The following is a 24,517-nucleotide window of genomic DNA, read 5'->3' on the forward strand; positions in this document are numbered from 1 at the left end:
ATCGAATATTTTTTCCCCCACATAATCGAAAGCTAATTTTGTTTATTACAATATCAAGTTTTAGCTGTTATGATTCCCCTTTTTTTCCCCAACTGCATTGTATAAACTTTCACCGCATTCTTTCAAATGTCACATATACAAATGACGTGTTTCAAATTATTCTGAAATAGCCAGAATCAACGTAGAATGTCATTCGCCTATAGGGGAAGCCATCATTAAGGAAAACAAAATGGTAAAGCTAAATATATTTTAGTCTAAAACATGAATGGCCATACGCAATGAACGCAGCAATTACATGATTATAACTGCTGGGTATTCATTGTTTGAATGTGATAATTTTCCATAGAGGACAAGCCAGTAAAGGCAATTTGGAATTAGCAGCTAGCGCGTTGGCGACCGTTGACCCTTATTCAGCTGGGAAATCACCTGTGGACTCAGTTGGGGTGAAGGGCCTTGATTTCAAGCAGGCATATCGCGCACGGTGTAGGGGCAAAGCCCACGCGACAACTTGGCATTAAAGAGTTCGTGCTGTGCACGTGCCTCAAAATGTTAAAGGTACGTGTAGGTTCATTTACTTTTGTGCATTTCTTTTAAGGTCATAAACAACTAACATGTTGAAGCTTCAACTCATTACTACTATAGGCCTAAGTTTTGATAAACATATCTGTGTGTGTACTATTTTTGGGGTCTCTGGATGACGTTGCTAACGCACGTAAAAAAAAGTGTGCCTGCGGACACACTTTTTTTAAACCATCTTCAACGTTTGTTTATTTCCCACCGTGGACTAACATCACAGGGTATTGGAACCATTCCTATCTTCACTTTGAGCCAGTTTTTTTTTTTATAAAATCGGTAGATACGGTATATTAATCATCGCATTTCAGTTCCAGGTCCAGTAGGTCCAGGAGAGGTAGGGCCAGGGAGGGGGTCTTGCCTGTGGCCTCCTGGGTTCGGGAAAAACGTGAATAAAAAAAATGTATAAATCCCATAGAAGCCTGAAAAGAAATGTCCTAGAAAGAAACAAAAATCTCCTACATCCGTGAATAAACGACAAGGGTCATTTAAAGGGCAGGGTCATTCAATAAAACCTTCTCAGTGTAGTAATACCATTGGTTATCATAGATAAAAAAACAAATATTGCACGCGCCCCTTTAAAGTGTCCACCACTTCACAACCACGCAGACTCATCACCCGTAGCGTAAGCAGTCCAGTCAACGCGTATCGTTCACGAACCGTTTACCCCAAGTACACGTACTTGAGAGTCGACCCACTCACAAACACAGTACTCTCGCGATGCCGTGAGGGTTTGACTGACGGTTAAAAGGTGGCCGCAACCACCTCCTCCTCCCCCGTCAGGTCACGTGACCACGACATTAATCAATGGGGGGAGGAGGGACGAGTGACGTCATCAATGGCCAGTGACAGATATAAAAACGTGACGTCGTCAGCAAACAAAATCATTATCGGTTCAAGTTTCTCATCTGTGATACCACTATCGGTGAATGGACAGTGCCACGTGCGGGCGATTTCACTGCGACGAACGGCTATACATATCTGCAAAACTCGCTCTTTAATTGAAAATGACTTCTCTGGATATCTTCTGAGAAATATTATTGAGAACAGCAGTGCCTATGTCAACTTTTCAATTTTCTTGACTGGAGCTGTAATACTTGGCGAAGAACAACACGGTATTCCCAACCGGTGCTCACGACCGTGCCAGGAAAAACACAACAACAAAGACGATTATTTGTGTAACTTTTCGAAGCCCGCGAATCGTTCAAGTCGAAATTGAAAGACTTTTGAAATCCCATTCAACAATGGAAGTGAAACCGCAGAACGTTGTGGCCGTGATGTTCGTTACAGTGTGTCTAGTGGCAGTCGTGCAGGCCAGCAGGTACGGCCACTTCGGTGAAGAAACGGTGAGTTTTGAGTTTTAATTATTTCATTTTTCATACCTATTAATGTGAACCCATTCATCATTCAACGTGGACAATCAGTTTTGCAAGAGGAAAAACAACAACAAAGATAGTCCTTGTAGACCTGCATATATTGTTTTGGTTAGAGGGTACGTCTTTAAAGGCATCCTCATTTGCATTGATTCCAAAAGTAACCTACCGAATATTATCAAAAAGCGTACTTGACGATCGTACTGGTACTAAACACCCCGTGAAACTATTCCGTCTGGCTTGCTGTCATTTCGAACAAATAAAAAAGAAAGTAGGGGTGGTTTCTAACGATCAGTCAATTGACTGAATTTTGAAAATAAAGAGTTTGTTATAGACAAAATGGTGCATGTTTACGATCAAACGATCCACCCTGCTTTCTCGAAAAGTGTACTATCTGCTGAACTGAATATTCAACAGGTTTCGTTTTGAAAAGTCGTCTTTGAATTTTCAGTAGTGTTATTACTGAGAAAGGACAAAATGCATGAAAAGTAAATGTTTCTGCCTTTAAAGAAGATCTTATTTGAAATTATACCACATCTCTGTTGACTACCAGACTCGAGATATTTTGACCTAGTAAAATTTAATCTTATTGGCGATACATGTAGTCGGATGGATAATCTTGTGTTATAGATACTGATTCACAAGCACATTTAAAACCTTTGTTTTTATTGACAATAACATGAGCCTGCTCATAATTTGCCTGACTGTATGAATAAAAAAGTCGGATTTTATTGGTTTCTTGGTTTGTTTTAAGTTAAAAGTTGAACAGAGATATTGACTTGAGCGGAGTGTGAACCTGTGACCTTTGGATTGCCGTTCCGGTGCTCTACCAACTGAGTTATCCAGACTTGTGTTGGCGGCTCCCCAGTTAGTCAATGTTTTTGTTCAGGGAGCTTTAGTCAGATGTCATAAACCTGTATAATGCCATGTAGCCAGAGATTGCGCCACGATGCTAGCAACATTAGCAATGCTGCAGTACCGGAAAATATTATCCTAAATATTGATATCAAAATACTCGGAGACAATAAGATTCTGAGCCCAGACATTATACACATTTTCTCGTGAATGTAACTTTCAATTGATGTACAGGGTAAGGCAACAAGAAGTAACAAAATTACAAAAAAATATTTATATTTAAAATTAACGAAAAACAAGAGCTGTTTAGGCGTCTGCCGAAACAGCTAAAAATATCTGGCCCGCTCCATTTCATAAAAATAACACGGGGATAAAGTACATGTTATTGACTAGTAACTGTGAAAATTTCACGTAAATTGCAAACTCTATTCCCAAGTTATGTATAATTATTTTAATAAAAGGATCACAAAATTCAGCTGTCCACTACTGATCATGTACCTACAATCTGATGAATACCCATTAAATACAATGAAACATGGACGTTTTCCCATCGCCTTGAATGAACGAAAAGTTGCCAAGGAAAACAGATAATAATCGCCGTGGTGTTTCTGAGGAAAAAATGATTTGACTTGTTCCTCATATTCAAAACACAACATCTGGCAATAAAAATAATGTTTCAGTCTTGACTCAACTGATTGAAATCTCATTTGTATTTGAATGCTTGTGTGTAATCTGTAATTCTCACTCAGCTCAATAGCCATGGGCGTCGCCAGGATTTTTTCTAGAGGGGGGCAAAAAAAACCTTTTGCCAAAAAATGCTTGTGTTTCTCAACACATTCTCGATTTATCAGTTTTAGAGGGGGGCAGGGACATTTTGCCCCCCCCCCCCCAACTCATTAAATTTACACCACTTTGTCTTCGCGCCTCTTTTTTTTTTTTTTTTTTTTTTTTTTTTTCTTCTTCTTTTTTTTGTTGCTTTTCCAGGGGGGGGGGCGGCAAGTGCCCCCCTTGCCCCCCCCCCCCCTCGCGACGCCCATGTCAATAGCTTCCAATGGCATTCCAAGGACAGCTATAAACGGCTTCTTTTAGTAAAACATGCATAACTCCTGATAGCAAGGATCAATTTAAATAATCTTTTTTTCCAGATGAGTGGAAGAACATGCTCTTTTAAGACATACTTCATTGGTGTATCGAATTTGATTGCTTTTTAAGAAACACAAACATTAATCCAGGTCATTTCTTTTCGACTCGCCCTGTTTTAAAGAAAACACGAATGGTTCCAATTGAATGTGCGTTTTATACTGAAATTTGATGTATATGGATTTTCTGTTTGGGCAATTCACGAGTTGCACCCTAAAAAATAAAACGATAAAAGCAGGTGTTAGTTTTATAATATACTGCCTTGTTGACAGCGAATCCGCCTTCAGGCGGAAACAAAAACCACTTTGAAATAAAAACGGATCTTCAAAACGGAAAACACTTGGAAAAGCACCCGGAGCTATGACGCTATGGGTGATACCGTTTATCCGTCGTCGTGTCTCTGTAAACACTTCACGCACAGATGGGTTACGCTAACGATCTGGATACTATTGGTGCCAGTCCAAGGATCAAAGTCGACCTGATCCAACTGGATGTGCTCTAGAAAGTAAATTAAATGGCTAACGATTTTGAGAAACAGGATCTGTTTGCAGGTTGTTCCGATTGCAAAATGCACAACTCTGTTTACTTCCCAGTTAGTTCAAATGGCGCAGGTATACGAATGCGCTTATGTTTCACGAAAGGTAAATCAAGACTGTGGTAATTTCAGAATGCCGAGGCAAGCACAGGGCATGTTTTTTTTTCAAAAGTCCAGTTGCCTTAAAGGCGGACCTCACTCAACGATCAGACCGGAACTGTTCAGCGGAAGTATATGCTGCACTGCATTTTGGGACAGTGTAAAAATCGCCCCCCCCCCCCGGAAAAAAAATCTAGACGGGCTGTCAAAACAGAGTCCATTTGTTCTTAATTCAAAGAAAAAATATGAAGAACCCGGATTGAAGTACACACAACACGTGAATCAGTACAACGAACGACCATTATATCACTTCTAGATAAAAAAAAACCCATAGACCCTAGAGATCGATGTCTGCGCAGGCCAAGTGTGCATCAACTGCACGTTGTTAATCACAATGGACGTCTACGTCACACGGGGAACAAGGTACAGTAAATTACATGCACACTCCAACAAGCGCAAGCTTCAGATCAGATCAAGTGGGCAAAGATATCGGGGAATAGGATCAAGGCGAGAGCACCCACTCAATTATGAAAATGACACAGTTACCCGAGGTGAGCGGAGACCTTTAACATTTTAGCGTCCCTCCTTCGTCAGGGTTTTATAATTGGACTAATTCTCCGCATGACTACCGCCCAGAAAAGGTCACACCTCGGATCTTGTCGCCCAGAAAATTGGTCTCACTCGGGAGCACTTTTCAAAAATCTCGCCTTGCGACAGGCAGATATGCTTGTCACTGAATATCTATTTAAAAAGATAAACCGGGGTAGTCTTATTGTCGGATCTAACGGAGACGAGAATGTCACAACGAACTATATGAAAGACATTCGGATGCTCAGTTGTGGGCTAGGCTGGATCATGTGAGCTATGAGGTCTATGCCCGGGTCTACGTTGAAGCTGTTCTGTCCCTTGAACACAAATTAGGCGGTGGCCATTTGAGAAAAAGTGAAGAAAAGAGTACAGTTGCACGGTTATGAAAACTCACCGAACATAAATTTACAACAGCTGTTCTTGAACGCCATTTTTCACCTAATTGTATATTCTTAACTATATAGCAGTCGTCGAAACTGACTTTGGGCAGCCAGGAGAGGGCGGGATATTCTCAACGCTAATTGTGTTTCGGGAATCTCTTCCGATCCAGTTTCCTAGATTAATTCCGGTAACCAGCCTACGAACAACAATAAAATGTGAATGTTTAGGTTGGTACCTTTCTTTGGACAAGCACAGCGACAGATTGTCTGGTATCTCAATCGAGTATTTTCATTTCAAGGAATATGTTAGTTTTCAAGGCGGAGCAAAACCTGTTTACAAAAAAAAAAAAAAAAAAAAAATCTAGATACTATATGCCGGTTTCGTATGCAATTTGGATTATGAAATACGGACTCCTTTGGTTGTATTGCGCATGCAATAAATCAAGATAATACTGAATTAATCAAGACCGTCATGGGTCACGTGCGAGGGTCACCGCAATGTATAAGTTGAAAGAGACCAATTTTCATAGCAGTCCGAGTTTTATATGACAGCGGTAGACGATGAAAAAATCATTGCACCAAGGGGCTTTCTCAGTCTCTTTTCTTTCAATATGAAGTTGTGTTGTTTCTATAAGTAGTTATACTACATACGTAATCTGCTCCTGGCGATGAGAATTTGATACGTGTTGTTTACAACGCATTCATAAATACCTCAGACAGTTTAGCTATTCCTATTGGTCGAGAGCCCGTCACGTGGCCGGTCTTAAACGGATGATAAAGACATGGATAGCTGGTCTTAAACACTTTTCCAGTGTCACAATGAAATGTGGACTCCTAAAAATCCAGTGCCTCTTACCGTTTCATTGGTTGAACGTTCACAATCCTCACGTAGGCATGCGCAACACTACAAGCGAGTCAGAATTTTATAGTTCTAAATTCAAAACGCAACGCCCCAGGTGCGTTCTGCGTGACATCGCGCAGAACATGTTACGCGCGCGTCAATCTCCATAAAAGGGTTGTTTACATCTTACTCGCCAGCTGAACACTCCATTATTTTGCTAGAGGGATGTTTCAAAAAGCATGAATTGAACTTGTTGAACAAAATTGGGATTTTTTGAACGAATTATTTGATATTTTTTTACGGATAAGGTATTTATGAATGGGAATAAATATGTGCTCGGTCGGTATTTATCACTCTGTTTAATACCGCTTAGAGTCTGGGTGCTGATAATTACCCTCGCCTCCGGCTCGGGTAATTATCAGCACCCAGACTCTAAGCGGTATTAAACGAGTGATAAAAACCTCCGGAGCACACATTTATTCCCTTAATAATGGAGCAAACAATAGACTGTTGAAAATCACTTCCCACTTTTTTTCTAACATCATGTTGCCCACTGGGCACACTTTATGCGATAACTTTGCGAGCTTGTTTCTTGTGAAAGCTTATCGAATGTATCAAGAGCGAAAACGCCAACCTTTCTAACTCAGTCGGAAAATTGACTGTCGATAGTTTGAATGGCCATAACGACCAAAACAGGGACATGTGGATTGGTCATTGTTGCAGAGGAAATTAAACAGGAAATGTGATATGTTTGTGCTCTATATCAAGGACTTTTTGGATATATATAAAAAAAATAGAAAATATACTAATTGAAATACCACGTGAGTGACGCGCTCTATTTACACAAGGCCGAGACTTGTTATATGTAACGCGCATGCGCACAAATGACGTAATTTGAGGTGCAATACTTTGAAGGGGGGGGGGGGGGGTCCCCAGCCTGCTGATCAGGATACGTGACGAATGGACGAATCCAGGCACGTGATCACAGTACCCGTACGAGGCCCTCTTCAATGGAGAAACCATTGTGTAGGCTATTGTACAAAGCAACTGCCCCGTGGCGGATCATTCTGAACAATAGCTAGCACAACGCTTCCCCCATTGATGGGGGCTTCTGTGATAGAAGTGATAGCGTGCCCAAATTGCTTTGTACGTAGGCCTTAATATCCCATCTGAAAGACGTTACGGGCTCCGTGCGGCAAATACGCGGGACGCGCTGACAATAGACGTAGCCTAAGGCTGCATCCGAATCAACTGTCTAGAGCTAGGTCTAGGTCCGCGCCCATTAAAAATACGCGGGACGCGCTGACAATTAATAGACGTAGCCGTAGCTCTGGAAGCCCGTTTTGGACACGGCCATGATCTCCCAGACTAATCCTCGCCCCAAATAACCTTGGATCATTCGAAATACGCAGTGGATGGGCCGGGAACCAGTCTAGGTCTCCCCCAACTCTCCTTTTCTGGCCGTTGAAGGGGTACTTTTGCACGGAGCCCATACTCCCTGAATAAGTACTGTAGCTTTGTTTTACCATCGAAATGCCAATAAACTCATAGCTGCTTAATTTCCAAGCAATCATCACGGGGCAGTCTTTATACGCCCACGTTGAAATCTCCCCTAATTGATCTACCTGCATGTTATCTAGAATTTCAACCAAACAGTAGCAAAATGCTGCGATTAGCCGTGCGACCTCCTCTGCAGTTTCCCTCGAGCTGAAATCCAATATGCATTAGACGAGTATCGCTGACTGTGCGCTGTTGACAGCTTTTACGCGGGATTCACTCAAAACAAGGAGAAATGTCGCCAGAGAAATGAAGAAGCGTATTTCGAAGTCGGAATTCTATTTCAGCATAGCGGCTGTTTTTGTTTTTCCATCAGAAAAACTGTGGTCATTTGCCACTTAGTGCCCCACTCCATTGTACATTTTACCTTGACTTTCAATGGATGGAGTCTAAGACGATAAATTATGAGTGTATCCGCTTTGCTTTTCTCCGTTGATGGCGATCCAATTAATGACTCTCGAAGGTTGCGTCGAGTTTTGCCCAGTGCCCTTTCCATACCCCATGCAACACAAGGAGGTCATTGATTGATTCAACTACAGGTGTGAGGCAGGTGCCAGACCGCTGAAGTGTCTGTTTGTGTGGAGCATGGGTTTAAAGAGGCGGCCTCGCGACGGTTGTAACTCTCCACTGTCATCACATCTCCTGTGACTGCATCCTTTTAGTTTTGTCCTTTTTTCGGTCGAGTGTAAAGCTGTAACAAATTTCATGCCCCACAAGCAATATAGAAACAAAATATGAAGGCGCTCGCAAAGATAAACTGTAACATCTATAGAAAGGCTACTTTTTGTTCCATTGGATTTAATATCAACGTCACTAATAAGGTATAGGCCCTTTAATATATGCTATTTGGGTCTTGACGTTATTTGTAAATTGATACTGCATTTTGTTTGATGTGGGGACTTATTTGATTATAGGACTAATCGAAGCTAGAACACTTTTGTGTCCCAAAAAAGAAAACAAAACACACAGAAGTAAAATCTAAAGTAATTAACGTTGAAGATTCTGCTTACTTTGTTTCTTAAGAGAGGCCAACCGCACCGAAATGAACTTGGCATTACAATGGCAGTAAATAGCCGTTGAGTGACGAACATTAAAACCGATCATTCAAAGCATTTTTGGTGGATTTTGGTGGTTTTCCTTCATTACCCTGCTTACCTTTTTAGCACGGACGTCTTTCCAATCTGAAATTTCCAGTGACATTAATGATAATTAGATACACATTTATAGCATTATTATAGTATTCCCACGCAATGTTTGTGATTGGCTATCGTGATGAGAAATTTAATTAAAATCGGTGAATGGAAAGTTTGAGGCAGCCGGGCCGAGTTAATGTATAATTCCCTATTGACCTTCTAAATACATTACTTGTTGCATGTTTCAACAAAGCCTTTGTTTGTTGCGAGGAACACTAGTGGCATTGATGATAATGCAATTACAGCTGGAATGACTTGAGTAGCCCATAACATTGAACTATAAACTCTAATCCCCATGAGATTGTGTTGGAGCCATTTCTCGGTTGTCTACCTCTATGGCCAATCCATGGCAAATTAAAATTCGGGGTTTTTTTCTTCTAGTTTTGTCGAGTGTAACGTTTGTTGGGGCTCGTCTTGATAAGTTATGGAAAATAGTCGGGCTTTTTACTTGAAAACAAACGATTTTGTTTGGGCGTGTGAAATAAGCTGAATTTGGTCTTGTCAAGTGCATGAAGTGCTCTCGCATAATCTCACTAAAGAAATGCCATCGAAATCACTTAAACACCATCTGAGCAAGGGTGTCAATTTCTTCTCAAATGTGTGTGGGTGGGTGGGTGGGGGGGGGGGACCATACATTGATCAGAACTAATGCGAGCCCGAAGCACGGAGTCCTAACGGCCTGGGGTGGGCCCCGAACATTTTTGGATTGTAGACGCTGTGTGGTGCGATCTGAGGCAATTTTTGACCACTTTAACCAATTTTTTTTAAGCAAAAGATCATTTTTTAAACATCATTTTAGAGTTTGGAGTCATCAGCTCTTCCCAGCTATAATTTCAAATGAAGGCTACAAGTTTTACTCGGGGACGAACAAAAGTGTGAGGGGGGGGGGGACCAAACGATATGATATCACCCACTTTAAAAAGCGGTGGTAGGGGGATGCCCCCCCGTCCCCCACCGATCGACGCCATGATGTGTAGCAATTGCAAATATATTGCATTCTCTTAAAATCAATTACATGTGCAGATATAATAATGTTTACAGCCCCTTGTACAAATATGTAGGAACAATTTAAGATTCCCTTTTTGCGTTATTTCCCAAATTCCACGGGTGCATAACTATGTTCCCCAATACCGATGTTCCCCGAAATCCTTACCATATAACCCGAACCCTAACCCTAATCCTAAGGATTTCGGGGAACATCGGTATTGGGGAACATATAGGTATTGGGGAACATCGGGTAGACCCCAATTCCACGTCTAATCAAAATTCACCAGTCGAAGCAAAAAGTTGTAAAGGGCACGATTATGCAGGGCCATCGCACGCCCACACATCGTTCGCCTCATCAGTGACACCACACCTTCCATGCAGTTAACACTTCTGTTGAATTTGGACGATGAAGTGGAACCGAGACACTTTAACGTCGAGAATAAACGTAGGTGGCAATTTCAACTCGTTCAACATTAACAATGCAAAAGAAAAGCCAACCTTCTGAAAAAAAGAAGAACCCCCCCCCCAAAAAAAACAAAAAACACACCTGACAAAATATTTATATTTAAAATCTACAGCATCAATCTTCAGGAAGGCTGGGCGACTCTTTTTTTTTTTTTTAAATTACTTCACTCTCAATCAATTAAACATCGAGCTCTTTAAGTCCTAACTGTCACCGGGAGAAACCAATTTAGTTCCGCAAAATTTGTGAAGTCAAATAACCTGTCAAGCTTAATTCGAACTAGAGAGCTGACGTTGCATATGCGTCCAAGCTAAACTGCGTATGTTAGAATTAAGAAGTCGAGCTGTTGCGGCAGTGAAAACACTTTTGGTATAGGCTTATGGATCGTACCTAAGGGTAGCGGAGTAATTTACTTGCAGGAAAACGGAAGTGATCCTGGTAGATTCATGCCATGCTTCGGTCTTACTCGATTATCAATTAAACGATTCCCGTGTCGTGCTAAGTTATCATGTCACCTGCGACCGGTACATTTCCCTGCAGGCTTGTACTAAATCTCAGACCATATTCTTGGCCTACCACGGAAAGCCTCGTAGGCTGTTATTTCATCAATGGACTCATATTGGACGCGCCTTGACAGCCGAAGCAAGACGTTTTGGAATGAAAAACACAGTGCAAAAGAAAATAAAAAAAGATGATACCGCCAACCCTGGTGTAACATGAGAGGACATAAGAATGGGCCTGAAACAACACAATGACGTCACATGTAAACAAATTGTGACGTCATTATGTCTCGGGTCTGCGTGCAAGAAAAGTTAAGGAAAAAACGAGACCATTCTGTAAAAAAAATCAAAGGAGCACACAATAAGCAGAACAAATGTTAGTAAAAGATATAGGCTACAGGTATATTATACGTACGAACTTAATTGTTGTGACATGTTCAATTGCCTTAACGGTGACATGATGCCATTTCCTAATACAAGACAGAACATGTAACATATTCGCAAGGAAAAATACAAGTGCATAAAATTCCAAATTGTGTTTGATATTGCGCAAGTTGTACTTGTCGTTAATTCCACGTAACCAGGATAGGCTTGTCGTCAGAGCTGCAGGTGTAAAAATGAGCGATGCTTGATTGTTTGCTCTGTTCATTACCGCAGCTAAATTAACTTTGACAGACCGATTACAGTACGTCATGAGGCAAACGGAATTGTTCTGACGCGGCAGCCCACGCACACAACCGATCAGCTGAAATGTGGCTTAAGTCCCCACGTCTGTTTAACTATCATTATGAAGCATAATTGGTTAACTTGTTTGTGCATTTAGTCCAAAATCGAGACAAAATAATAAGATGAATCAATTTCTGTAGGCATGTCTATGGATATTGTGCGTGACCGAAGTTGAAATAATTGATACGAGCCGAGCTTGCAGATATCGCCATTTAAACCGACGTTCTCCCATTCAGAAACAATTCAGTCTAAAAATAATCTTCGAGACCTGAACTACAGACGTGAGTACGGGTGTACAAGGAAACCCCCAAAGAGTCATGACTCATTTGTGTACTCACAAAATGAAAGTTAATACCAGATAGAGCGGCAACAACAATTGTTTTGTTTCACTAAGTTTGTGGTATACATGCATTTCCTTAAAGGTAATATACAACATTTGCAAACATCAAGAAACGAAACTACCAAATAATTATGAAATGCCTTAGGCCTAATTGACTGCAAGTGAAATAACATCCTGTGAAAACATTGCACCTGGTGTGCTGTCATGTTCAAGAAAAGTTGATATTTGTATCAATTTCTAACGATGCTCGGCTGACCATCTTTTAAAAAAAAGACTTTCTTTTCTAGTGCTGCCCCCAATTTACCAGAATTAGTTAGTCCCCATTTTGCTTGCAATCGGTTACACATCCGTTAACTGGCAAAAGGCGGCAAGTCTGGTTCCTTGAACTGGCAATTCTCCAATTCTAAAAATTGCTCCGTTTTGTCTGGAGTATAGGTCAGGGAACAAGACTAGTACAAGAACAACGTTTTTTTTCTTGGTTTTTCTGCATCTATGAACACAAAACTTGAAACAGGTCAACGTAACAATATTTTCTATAAAATACTAACCCACAAATCTACAATTTATGAAACTTACAGCAAAAGCAAATGTTGTATATTCCCTTTAAAACCGTTTTGCTAATTATCAGGAAAACATCACAGTCACGCTACGGGCGAGCAATTCGCGTGCCGGCTGCGCGAGAACACACCGGATCGCCATATCAACAATTTGTCATCAAATTGGATTACCTAACCACCGCTAGCTTTTTTGGTAACTCATGAGCTAGCCTGGGGTTCATCCCCGTAGCATTCCACAGTGTCAACAGGATGGTACTGAATCCAGGCTAGCTGAAGTTATAGGATCGGTGACTCTGTGCGTTGAAATACACGCGCGCTGCATTGAATGTATCAACAGTATAACTGAGACCGATAGTGTGTAAAAATAGTTGGAGTGTTTTTCCTGCCCCGTTTAGAGCTAAATCAGTTCCAGGCATGCTCTGCCGATATCTGTGTTTATCCGTACAATGTCTGAGTCATCAATCTGGTAAATTGAAGCCAGTCTATATCCGGGAGGCAGAGCCAACTGACAAAACCGGTAAATATTTTGAAGGTCTGGACGGGTGGTGACGTCACACGACGCTGATGACATATCGCTGCGCGCTCGTTTTCAACGCTACCCGTTTTAGCGGATTAATTACAATTATGCTGAGTAGAGCGTGTCATGTCGATGCGCATCTATGCCAGAATGGCCAGAACGTTGACCACTTTCGTACTGACATTCAGTGGCTAACATAAAAAGTGGGACAAAACCACCTATTGGCCTTCGATATTTTTTTTAAAATTTTTGAACGGAATGACTTTCTATCGACTAATAAGATAATCCACAGAGCGTCAGTGAGTCAAAACCTTTAAATGATAAACTCCCTCAGCTTAATTAATTTGTCTATAAAATTTACTTGGAAATCAATCAATTAGTCAGACAGCGTTTATTGAATTTACGAGAGCTTAAGTATACAGGTGGTTAAATATTACCAAAACTTATGCAAAGGACACAATTAAGGGGACAATTTTATCAGAACTTGCTAAAGAGACTAATTGATTTTGACACCTGTTAGTGGTTTTGTTTTCTTTATTCATTCATTCATTTCTCTTTATTTGTATCCAATCGTGGCCCGAGGATTTACTTCCAAAAAACAACTCCACTGTTAAGAACTTAAGCGAGACCTAGAGAATAGACAGCGGTGGCGTCCAGATCAAGATTAAATTAAGTTGGACCGTCACGAAAATTCCGAGAAGATGTCAAATTTCATAGGATCCAATCAGAGCTTCTGATAAGAAAAAAAATGCTTAAAACAGATATGTGTGCTTAGCCTCTATCAATCGAGGACCAGTCACAAGCTATTCACATTGCATTGCTTTTTGGTTGGTAACCTTGTTCTGCTAAGCAAATATGTTTTGTACTTAGCAATTACTCCCCCTCCCCGAAGATTTCACGCGGCGTGTTGGCGATTGCCGCCGCTTGTCAAAATGCAATGAATTCCAAGTGGCATTTGATGACTGAAGGGTGGCGAGTAACGGGCGGGCGAACGAGCTGCTTCCGTCATATCGCATCAGGCCACACAAAGAAACAACATGTTTCTCGGGCAGATAGGCGCGCTATGTAGCAGCTGTTAGTTCCTGCAAGATTGTATTTGTTTTGCATTTGTTTGTTAACTAACATGATTAGTTTTTTTTTATTGGTACCGTAAGTTTCCATAGAATAATTACTCATACCACCTGTTTGGGCTAAATGATTGACACCTTAACATGTTTCATTAATTTTCGATTTCTAGTGCACTCTAAAAAGTCTGGGGTCAGATTTGACCCCGAATCCGGGTTTTATGGGGTCTGACATTTTTCCGGGTGACAATGACACTTTTCCAGGTCAAAAGGACCCGGAAAATGATTCAGAAAAGTGTAATTTGACCCCCCCCCTCCAAAGTGTCAGGCACCATTGAACCCGGATTAGCATAGGGAGAGCAAACTGACAACATGGTTTTTGTCCAGTAATGAGTGTACATGTATCACCGGCACCTTGAAATAGCAGATGGTGTGATCATATTTGCATGAATTACGGTGTATTTTAGGTAAAACTAGCCACATATTGTTTTAAAATCCCAATTTTCTCGTGGGAACATCTTTACAACACAAGTATATACGAGCGTTGTCGGATCATTTTCAATATTTAGTCAGCGTAAGGCTAGGTAGATTGGATACCGGTAGCTTTCCTTTGCAATTTTTCCAGGCATTCTTTTTGTGTTGTGGTCAGACCTCCAAACCAGGCAGGTGAGGCATATTCCAAAGTAGGCCTAATATATTGCACATAGATGGATAATAAATCAGGAACAGGGATTTTGCAACGTTTTAACTGACGTAAAAAGTACAATTTACGGTTAAAAACTTTACACATAGAACTAACATGGGTGTCCCACTACAAATTATCCTGTATACATGAATGCCTAAAACCTTAACATACTTAGTTTGAATTAAGATATCATCTCCTATGTACAAGTTAGGACATGCTAGGGGGTGTCTTTGAAAACATGAAACCATAACCTGACATTTACTAGGATTAAGTTTCATCAGGTTATTGGAGGACCATTCCTGTAACTGATTGAGTTCCTGCTGCAAACATTGTGTTTTTAAATGTGTGCGTGCAGATCATAAAAATACTGAAAGTTAGAAATCCCTGTGTTTACACAAACTTCAATTTCAGGCTGCTCGAAGCATTCTTTTAGCTGTAAGCTACACTCTTTACGTCTGTGAATAAACAGAAACCTTTTCCTTCCTGAAAGTGTAGATATTCTTTGTGTCCGTATACCCGTGAAAGTATCTGTGTCAATCGATTTCCCTACGGCGTGTTGCACGCGTGTTTCGGTGCTGAACCCAATTATAAACAGTCTCGCCGCCTCATTTCCACTCTACATAGAGATCAGTGGTCATTAGGCATGACACAGACCATTGACTTCAAATGGGTAATAATTTGCATTCGGGCAAGCTCGTCCATCTGAGACCATTTGCATCACACGGGTGCAATTCCTAAGGGATTAAACGTCCTCTGCATTCTCTCATATTTTTTTGGCCTTCGTGTTTTTTCGACAACTTCTCCAAATGTAGCAGCAAGTTTCTCGAAGCATTTAAATGCGTTCTAATCAATATTTCTAGGTGACATTTAGACTGGTATCTATACAACAATCATAATGGTTTCATAGTTTCTGCATGACCGGTGGGCCTTATCGGCACAGACATTGACCACGTTTTCGGCCCATGCAGGGCAGGGTACATTAGTGGCCGGAATTCACACGTTCAAATCGTACTCTCGTTAAAATTCTGTCAGCCGGAACAATAATTAACTTTTGCAGACATGTGTAAAAGAAAAAGTATTCCTATGTTAAGACAAATTTAACAAACTGGAAGTAGTCACTGTCACTTGCACGTGAAATTATTATTTAGAGGTTTGCCGTATAAGTGTGTCACTGCCATTCATACAATAATCATAACTATGTGTATTTTTAACAATATGCCTGCGGTTTCCTTTATTTATGTATGCGTTTATTTTTTTCATATCTCAGTCCTTCCTCTATTCCAACAGTTCCCGAAACTTTCCCAATCTAGCAGCAAATATGTTCTATAAGGATCTTCCTGATATTAAAAATGCAATGTGCGTGCTATTTTAAATTGTCACTTAAGAAATAGGCCATTTTTAAAGCAATACACAGTTTTCTTTTTTAAACTTTAGAATGAGTTATCGAAAAAAAACCCAAAAAACATCGGCACATTTTCAGTAATGCAACAATCACTTTCGATTACTTTGCCGCCCGCCAATAATTCAGTTCTTGCAAGGTAGACTGGTTCTCGCCTCCCTATCAGGGTCGGTATTGTGACAACCGGGAACCAGTCTGCTTGCCAGTGCGCAAGAGCAACACCCTATTTTCAGACGCCCAAAGTTGAAAGTACACAAAAAAAAAATATCGACCTTCTTTAAGAGCATGACAGTAGATCAGATTAAAGGAATAATCCCTGGTTCCAACAACAAAAAGAGCACCAAACAAATTCTAAATTAAGAAGTTTCTTAATTTTTTTTTTTAAAGTTTTGCAAAGAAATTGACTGGAGCTGGGTTTAAACCTGCGACCTAGCTCCGGATTGCAGTTCCGGTGCTCTACCAACTGAGCTATCCAGTGCTATGTTGGCGGTCCCCATTTTGTCAGTATATTTGTTGAAGGGGCGCTAGTCAGAAGCCTTAAACCCTATATGCCATGTAACGATCACGCCCAGAGTCACGATGATTTTGACCTTTCTTTTGTTTGTAAACATCGAGCGCCATTTTGTATGGGCTGCCGCAAGCACTTTAATTGAAGCCGTGGTTGGCAACATATTTTTCAAAAAAGTGTCCTCATAACACCTCATTAAGAAAAAAGGCATGTTTAGGAAGTACTTTGTTGCGTTTGTTGATAATTTTGTATTTTCAATAATCAAATAATATTTTTGTGATCATTAATAACTATTCTTCATTTTTGCAGTGTTGGGCCTTCCATAGTTTGGCAACCCGTGGTTGGCTAAATGTGCCAACCACGCGTCGGCGATAGAAATGTCAATTGCAACATTAGCAATTCTGCAAACTTTGAAAAAAAATATAATGTACCTAGTAAGTTTCCCTTTGAGATTTATTTGAAAGTTTATTAATACCAATGTTGTTCTTCTCTTTCATTCGACAGTGTCAACCCAATGAATTCTGCCTCGGCCGTCGCTATAGGAACATAGTCCAGACCTGCGCATGCCCAGAAGAAGTGCACGAAATCGACGGCCTTTTAGTATCCATCCCCACACAATGCCAATACGACTACCGTAAACGTCACTTCCTGTGTAGGCCAAAGGTCAATTATGAAGGTACTGACGAGCATGGTCGGTAGGAATCATGTATGTCCTATTCATCTTTATGCATATTCATATCGTTTATTTTTGTATCCGGTTCGTTAGTGTGACGTCAGTTCAATTAAAACCACGCCCACTGCCCATTTAGTAGCGTTGGAACCCTTGGAACCGGAAGCTAACGTAACTTGAGTGTTTATCCAATGGGCACTGGTATAATCAGTAGTGCGCGCGCGTGTATGACGTGTTTACTAACGAACCGGATATTTACTGCAAAAACTGTGTTTACCAATCAAACACTTTCCTAAACGCGTTCTTGCTATCACTTAGTCAACATGATTAAATACTCAAATTGTTTAGAGTATTCGTGAATAGTGGTTAGCAATTGAAGATTGCTGTTTAAGAATTGGGGACACATAATGTTTAGCTTCTATGCATGTTTACAAAGTGATAACAAGATTGTGTTTAATTGCTAAACACAATTTTAGCTCGTGTCGATTTGAAATGTCTGGATATGATTTTTGTATTCAAATTAGACATTATCAGACGCCCGCTGATAAAAATGACAAACTCCCAATTCCTCTTTCAATTTTGAATTAAAAACAATCGAATCCAGGAGTTTTAGGTTTCAGATTTTCTGCCAAACTGACAGACAGCTCGACATCCCGACTGACAAACAAACACCAGTTGACATATACAACTATTATCAGTTCAAACAGGCAAACAATTAATTTCGCAGATCATTTAGCCAAGGACAGACGACTCCGCGTGTCAACTTGCACTGTATAGCTTGTATACATTTCAACAATAGGAGTGCAAGCCACTGGCAGGGTGACCGTAAGGTCATGGCAAAATTCTGCTAAATGCATTTCAAAAATCTGTCAGATTTATCAAAAATCTGCCAAATTCCCCAGAATTACTCGAAATACACTATAAACACTTAAAATCACATGCAGATTTGCAGTGTTGCCTTAATAAAGGTTCAAGTTACAGTTTAAACAATCTATAGTCACATAAAGATGTTCTGAAATTATTGCGTAAATTTCAGGCGAAACGCGGTTGTGTCACGACGAAATCCGGTTCTTAGTGAACCTCAGCACCTAGAAAAGCCAACCTGTCCCAGTATGCAAGGGTTTGTTTGAAAAAAAATGAAGCTTTTTTAAACAAATGTACCATTTTTTGTTCAAATTTGCTATGGTTTTCTGTCAAATAACCATTTTTGCAGAATTCTGTCAGCAATCTGCCAAAAATATCCATTCTGTCAAATTTTCTTTCAAACTTGTTTTGTTTTTACCAAAAATCTGTCAAAGTTAGCCGAAAATTGGCTAAAACGGTCACCCTGGCCACTGGAGAATTATATATGACGACCACCGATCTCCATGTTAACAAGAATCCGGATTGCCCATTGGCTGTTCAAAGTGAAGTCACCCTCCGCCATTTTACCACTCCCATAACAATGGAACTGTTAACAATTGTACTGTATTAATGTACGATGGGAGTGCTTTTACAGGTTCTCATACCATATTCGAATCGAGAGATTCGGAACCAGCGCGCTGCTTCAAATCGGTGTACAGTGCGCAATGGTCAGTGGGCTATCCAGATTTTGTTTAACATGGCGATCAGTGTTGTCGATTGATGGGGAATATTGTTGACTCCGTGCATGGATGAGCGTCTAATCTTGCTATGAATAATTTGACGCAATCTCGAAAGATCTCAATTAAAGATTGAAAACTGTGTAACTTAGCATTAAGTCTCATTAATGTTGAATCCTTACTCTCTAAATTCCAAAGAGTGAAATAAGGGACTAGACATTTTAGAGTGAAAATCACTCTCATTTCGAATGAAATAGTCTGAAAAAAGAACCACTTCAGTCGAAGCTCGAGTGAAAACTCGATCTTTACGATTGAAGAAATTTCACTTTGAAACGTCTAGTCCCTAGTTTCTGACTGTAGGAGTGAATCTTCACTCGAAAGGAGTGAATTTTCACTCTTTGGAATTTCGAGAGCAAAACATGGATTTTACAGGATGTCTGAACATTCGAATGGGCAATTCTAAACCTCTTCAATGTGACATGTAATCATGATGAAGGGGATTTCTTCAGGCGTTGTACATGTATAGCACGTGTTAGATTGACTTTCCATCCCAGTCATATCTTTTTTTCAACCTCTCTGAATCTAACAGAGTGATTTTAACTCTAAATTCCTACTTCAAGTGGGAAATAGAGTGACCTTTACTTGTTGAAAACAAGATAGACCCTCGCTAGGCTTTGAAATGCATTATGTATTGAAATCGAAACCAGAAAGTGAACACGATAATTCAGCCAAACAGTAATTCTTTGTTGGTTTATACGATAATGTTTGAATATCTCGTGGGCCGGGAGTCGATCTGAATTAGTTAAGAGGTGGTCAGGTAAACCTCTCACCAACATAAAACCATGTATCCGCTGCCAAGCGAATACTCAGTCTTAACAGATCGCGAAACCCAGTCCGAGGCAATTAATCCAGACACGATTCTATTTGCAGGTCACCACCCCGGCAGCTTCATATCCAGACTTTTCAACGATTTCACCAACAAGAGGCGATAATGTCAAAGGGTCTTCACACCTTCGGGATATAGATATGGACTTGATCGATATTTTTTTTTCTGTTGCAAATGGACTATTTCTATACGCACCATCCACACGCTCTGTGTGAACCTCCTATAGTCCTGGTCGTTTTATAAAGACTGCACTTGGAGACTGAACGAGCCTATCCAAAATGGCCGCCTTAGCAACCACCAGAGATGCGACTTTGAGTCTGCGGATATTGGATAAACAAACCGAGAAGGGTATTAGCTCGGGTATTCCGGATGAATTGCTTCCTTTATACACACTCTTGTCCCTTTTTTTGAAAAAAAAATCTGGATATGTTTTAAAAAAATCATTGCTAAAAACAGGACGTATGTATGGTGTTTAATTAATTGATCGAACCAGCAATAAATTAAAATTGACAGGTATTACAGGCAACGAGACTTATTGTCGCCCATTCATCAACTGTGACTGAGTTGCTTGTTCGTTTCGCAAGCAAGTAATTAATTAAAATTTGTAAAAAGTGGGCGATTTCGAGCGATTCTTGAGGGTCATTAAAGGGTGAAGAACAAGCTCATGCTTTGATGGCGGCGTCAACATAGGCGCTTCAGTCATAAACCTACTTAAGGGAGGGGGTTTTAAACCTGGCTTTAGATCCGAAATTCAGCTTAGGGGATTTTAGGTCCCAATGGCTGAATCAATATGTTCAATTTAAACTAAAGTTCAAATCTTATAAATCAAGCCACATTTGCATAAGTAGGCCTTATTCCAATTGATTCTGACAACTGTGATTCTAAAGCCAAAGGCAGACGCGTCGCAGGCAAAGCTTCGGGGAAAATGCAGCTTCGATATAGCCTAAAGTAAAATGTGTTAAACCTTTACCAATTACAACATAAGAAGGTTCTTTGACAACGTTTTCATTACTTAATCGATATTTGACGAGGCCATGTACATTCACTTGTTTTCAACGTTAAATTGTCATTGAAGTTGAACATGTCAATAGAACTGGCCGGGTACCATGTTACCGAAAGCATGTTGGAGACCGTATTTTATTACATTAAGTAAGCCTATTTAATATTTATTCATTGTACTATTCAATTAATATTAATAACTGTTAAATTTGTGTTATGTCTTTGTTACTATCTTTGAATGTTCTGATTTGTGTACCTTATTAAATTACCTTTTAAATGTATTGTGAACTGTACATTTAAGTGTTGTGTGGCTGTGACATCGTTTGAAATGCGAAAAAATATTGACAATTGGTTTTCTAATGATAGTCTGTAATCCTGAAATCTGAATCAAATTCTGTGTTCAAAATAATTTCCTTGAAATACTATTTTGGGCGAATTAGTGTCTTTAACTGAGGTTGTCGGCAGGGCTGCAAACTGTACTTTTTTTCTTTCAATTAAAATATTAAATACGTCACTTGTAAGTGTGCATACGTTGAAGTTCGTGGTAATTAATTAAAAATTGAAATAACCAATGTGTTTGTCAAATCGCTAACTTTATTCAAAAAATTACTGGCACTAATATTATTACTGTGTTCGGAATAATACGAGTGAATTCTTGAATAAACAGATGGATTAAAAAACTTCCGTGCATGGCGAAAATTTAACAAAAGAAACGGTCACCACGGGGCATATTGCAAATTATTAAATATTAGGCTACGGATTGTACCTTTGTGGATAGCGCGCTTTTTCATAAGCCAATGAGCGCATTAGCGGCAATCTTACAAAGTTGATCTTCCATTTTTAATGTGATGGGCTCTTGTGCGGATTACAGTCTGACAAAAACATCTCAACAGGTGTTGTTTTAGCACTGGGGAGGGCAGCTCTCTTGCTTGACTTCGTAATGCACACTGAAATGTAACATTGAGGGTTCATGCAGTGATTTTTTCTAAGGAACATAATTGTGCAACATTCTACTATTAAAGAGGTTGTGGAATGCTGAAAGTCGTTTTGTTTTTTATATATTTTTTTTATTGTAGAGTAGACCCATATATACCGTAATGACAAAGTCCCATTCTTTTGTAATGTGCGTTTATATTATGTTAAACTGAAATTCATCAAGTAATTTGTTGGTCGGCGAGCGCATAATTGAAATCAACAGTCGTCGGGTTCTTCGTAAAATGAGAAAAATCGTGACGTAATAAACAGGACTCGTTTATACTATGCTGCATCGGGAGTCCTGTTTATTATGTCACGATTTACTATGTTTTGTTTGCTGCCCCCAACGACGACTTTTACACAAATTGCGCGTCGGGTCGAAACAGGATCTGAAAAACAGCTCTCAAAAGTACCTTTTGTACTCATTTCATGACAGACACAATAGTCGTTTTTATTTCATCACACCTTAGGCTACATATACCCGAAAAATGACTTAAATGTTTTCGAGCATTCCACAACCTCTTTAAATGTGTGGAAAATATTCCACATCCCTTATTGGTAAATTTGATTGAAAAGTTCACTTCTTGAATTATATGACACATTTAAAATTGTCCATGCTTTTCTGGACAACTGAGAGACTGTTGACGTGATGTCATTTTAGGAAGACATTGTTAAGTTTAGGGGTTTTGTGTAAAAATTGTGAACCCGAAAAATTTGCTTATTGAAAACGTTTGCTCACTGGCTTCAAAGAAAATCTACGACAGCGAAATATTCAATCATCTGGCAAGTTTTGGTGCTGAAATAGCTGTAACATTGAGGTTTCTGATTGAAATGATAAACACTTCTGCCATGAAAATGGAAATTGGCATTAGCATAAAACAAAACAAAAAGGCGCCAAATCACCCTTTAAACGGCAAAACGAAAATGTAAAATAAGGTTAAATGGTACACAAAGGTGCATTTCCAAGGATTGCATTAAAAACATTACATTGCATGGCCCTTTAAACCAAATCTTGCAACTTCCGAAGTTGATTTGGTCAAATACCAAATGATTGACCCTTCCAAGCCAAAAAAAGCTTTAGAGAGAGAAGTATGCAATTCAATTTATCTAACCAAGTAATCGACCCAAAAATAAACTTCAAACACAGTGTGCCGTCTGCAATGCACACTGGTCCAAAGCAAACACCACGAAGTTCAAATATACATTTAGCCCGATCTGCGCCTCAACATCGAAATGTCATGCGTCGAGAAGGAGGAAATAACCCATTGAACTGTGAAATAACAAAACACTTCAACAGTCGTCGAGTACCCGTTGGTGCCCGAAGCTTGAGTCCCACGTGTCAAACAGTGTGTTGTGTTTTTAAAGATGGCGGGCCGCACTGCATCATGGTCCCCCGAGATTATTCGAACGGGCAATCGTGATGACCTCCACAAGGCAGTCGCTAGAGGGGAGGGGGGATGGGGTTGGGGTGGGGGTGAGACCCCAATTCAAAATCTCTGTCGGCAAATCCATAATTGTTGTGGGCAATTTGTAAAATTTAGGGCCTTATTTATTTTATTTTACTGTTGTCGGCAAATTTTAAAATCTGAGGAACTTTTTAAAATTTTTGTCAAATATTTCGTCAAATGCTTGTCAAATATTTCGTTGCAAATTTGTCGGCAATTTTGTCAATTTGAGGACCCTTTTCTTATTTTCGCTTGTCGGATGTTTTGTACGTACAGTTGTCGGCAAATTTGGTGTGACACCCCCTTCCCCATTGAAAATGTTCTAGCAACGCCCCTCCAGAATAATGCGGTGGGCGTTTAATTAAAGTTTTAAGCATCGTTTTGTACATTTGGTGAATTCCGGCTCTGTATGGTTAATTTTTTTTTTACGGTATTTGAAAACAAAGACTGTCTCGAGAATTGACATTTTGTGTGTTGACGTCTTGTCCCCTAATAATATTTGTTGTAACTTGTTCCCTAATAGATACCTAAATCGAAAGCTGAGTGCTTCAGGAATAACGTTGTCATCGTAACCGTGACATGTTTTTCACAAGATGAGCCTGGGGCAAATTTTAATCATGAACCGAATCACTTGGACGATTTCAAAATAAGACGAGGCGATCAGTTCTAAGTAAACTGGACATCACTGGGGCCTGGGCGTCGCCAGGATTTTTTCTAGAGGGGGGCAAAATTTTTTTTTGCCAAAAAATGCTTGTATTTCTCAACACATTTTCGATTTATCAGTTTTAGGGGGGGGCAGGGACATTTTGCCCCCCCCCCAACTCATTAAATTTACACCACTTTGTCTTCGCGCCTCTTTGTTGTTTTTTCTTTTCTTCCTTTTTTTTTTTTTTTTTTTTTTTTTGCTTTTCCAGGGGGGGGGGGGGGGCAAGTGCCCCCCTTGCGCCCCCCTCGCGACGCCCATGCACTGGGGACTGTTTCTGATTGAAATTCACAAGCAGGGGAGGACCTAGCTTGGGATGGAGTGGGTGTTGATATGGAGTAGGTTGGTGGGGGGGGGGGTTGAGGGGTTGCGGGCCCGG

General features: G+C 40.1%; 1 protein-coding gene across 3 annotated transcripts; it reads left to right on the forward strand.

The window, feature by feature from the left end:
• Nucleotides 1-1,270: 1,270 nt before the first annotated feature.
• On the forward strand, nucleotides 1,271-21,583 carry LOC119736215. 3 transcript variants are annotated; one of them, XR_005272288.1, is made up of 3 exons: nucleotides 1,271-1,919; nucleotides 17,385-17,586; nucleotides 20,061-21,583. XR_005272288.1 is itself a non-coding variant. In XM_038210246.1 (3 exons), exons 1-3 carry the CDS (start codon nucleotides 1,818-1,820, stop codon nucleotides 20,152-20,154), a joined length of 387 nt encoding a protein of 128 aa, XP_038066174.1. In that variant the 5' UTR covers nucleotides 1,271-1,817; the 3' UTR covers nucleotides 20,155-21,583. The 3 variants fall into 3 exon arrangements, 2 of the variants coding, with proteins under 2 accessions (XP_038066174.1, XP_038066176.1); XM_038210246.1 differs by having other exon boundaries at nucleotides 17,385-17,575; XM_038210248.1 differs by having other exon boundaries at nucleotides 17,385-17,556.
• Nucleotides 21,584-24,517: the final 2,934 nt, after the last annotated feature.

The sequence above is a fragment of the Patiria miniata genome, unplaced genomic scaffold, assembly GCF_015706575.1.
Source record: "Patiria miniata isolate m_02_andy unplaced genomic scaffold, ASM1570657v1 HiC_scaffold_29, whole genome shotgun sequence".
NCBI lineage: Eukaryota > Metazoa > Echinodermata > Asteroidea > Valvatida > Asterinidae > Patiria > Patiria miniata.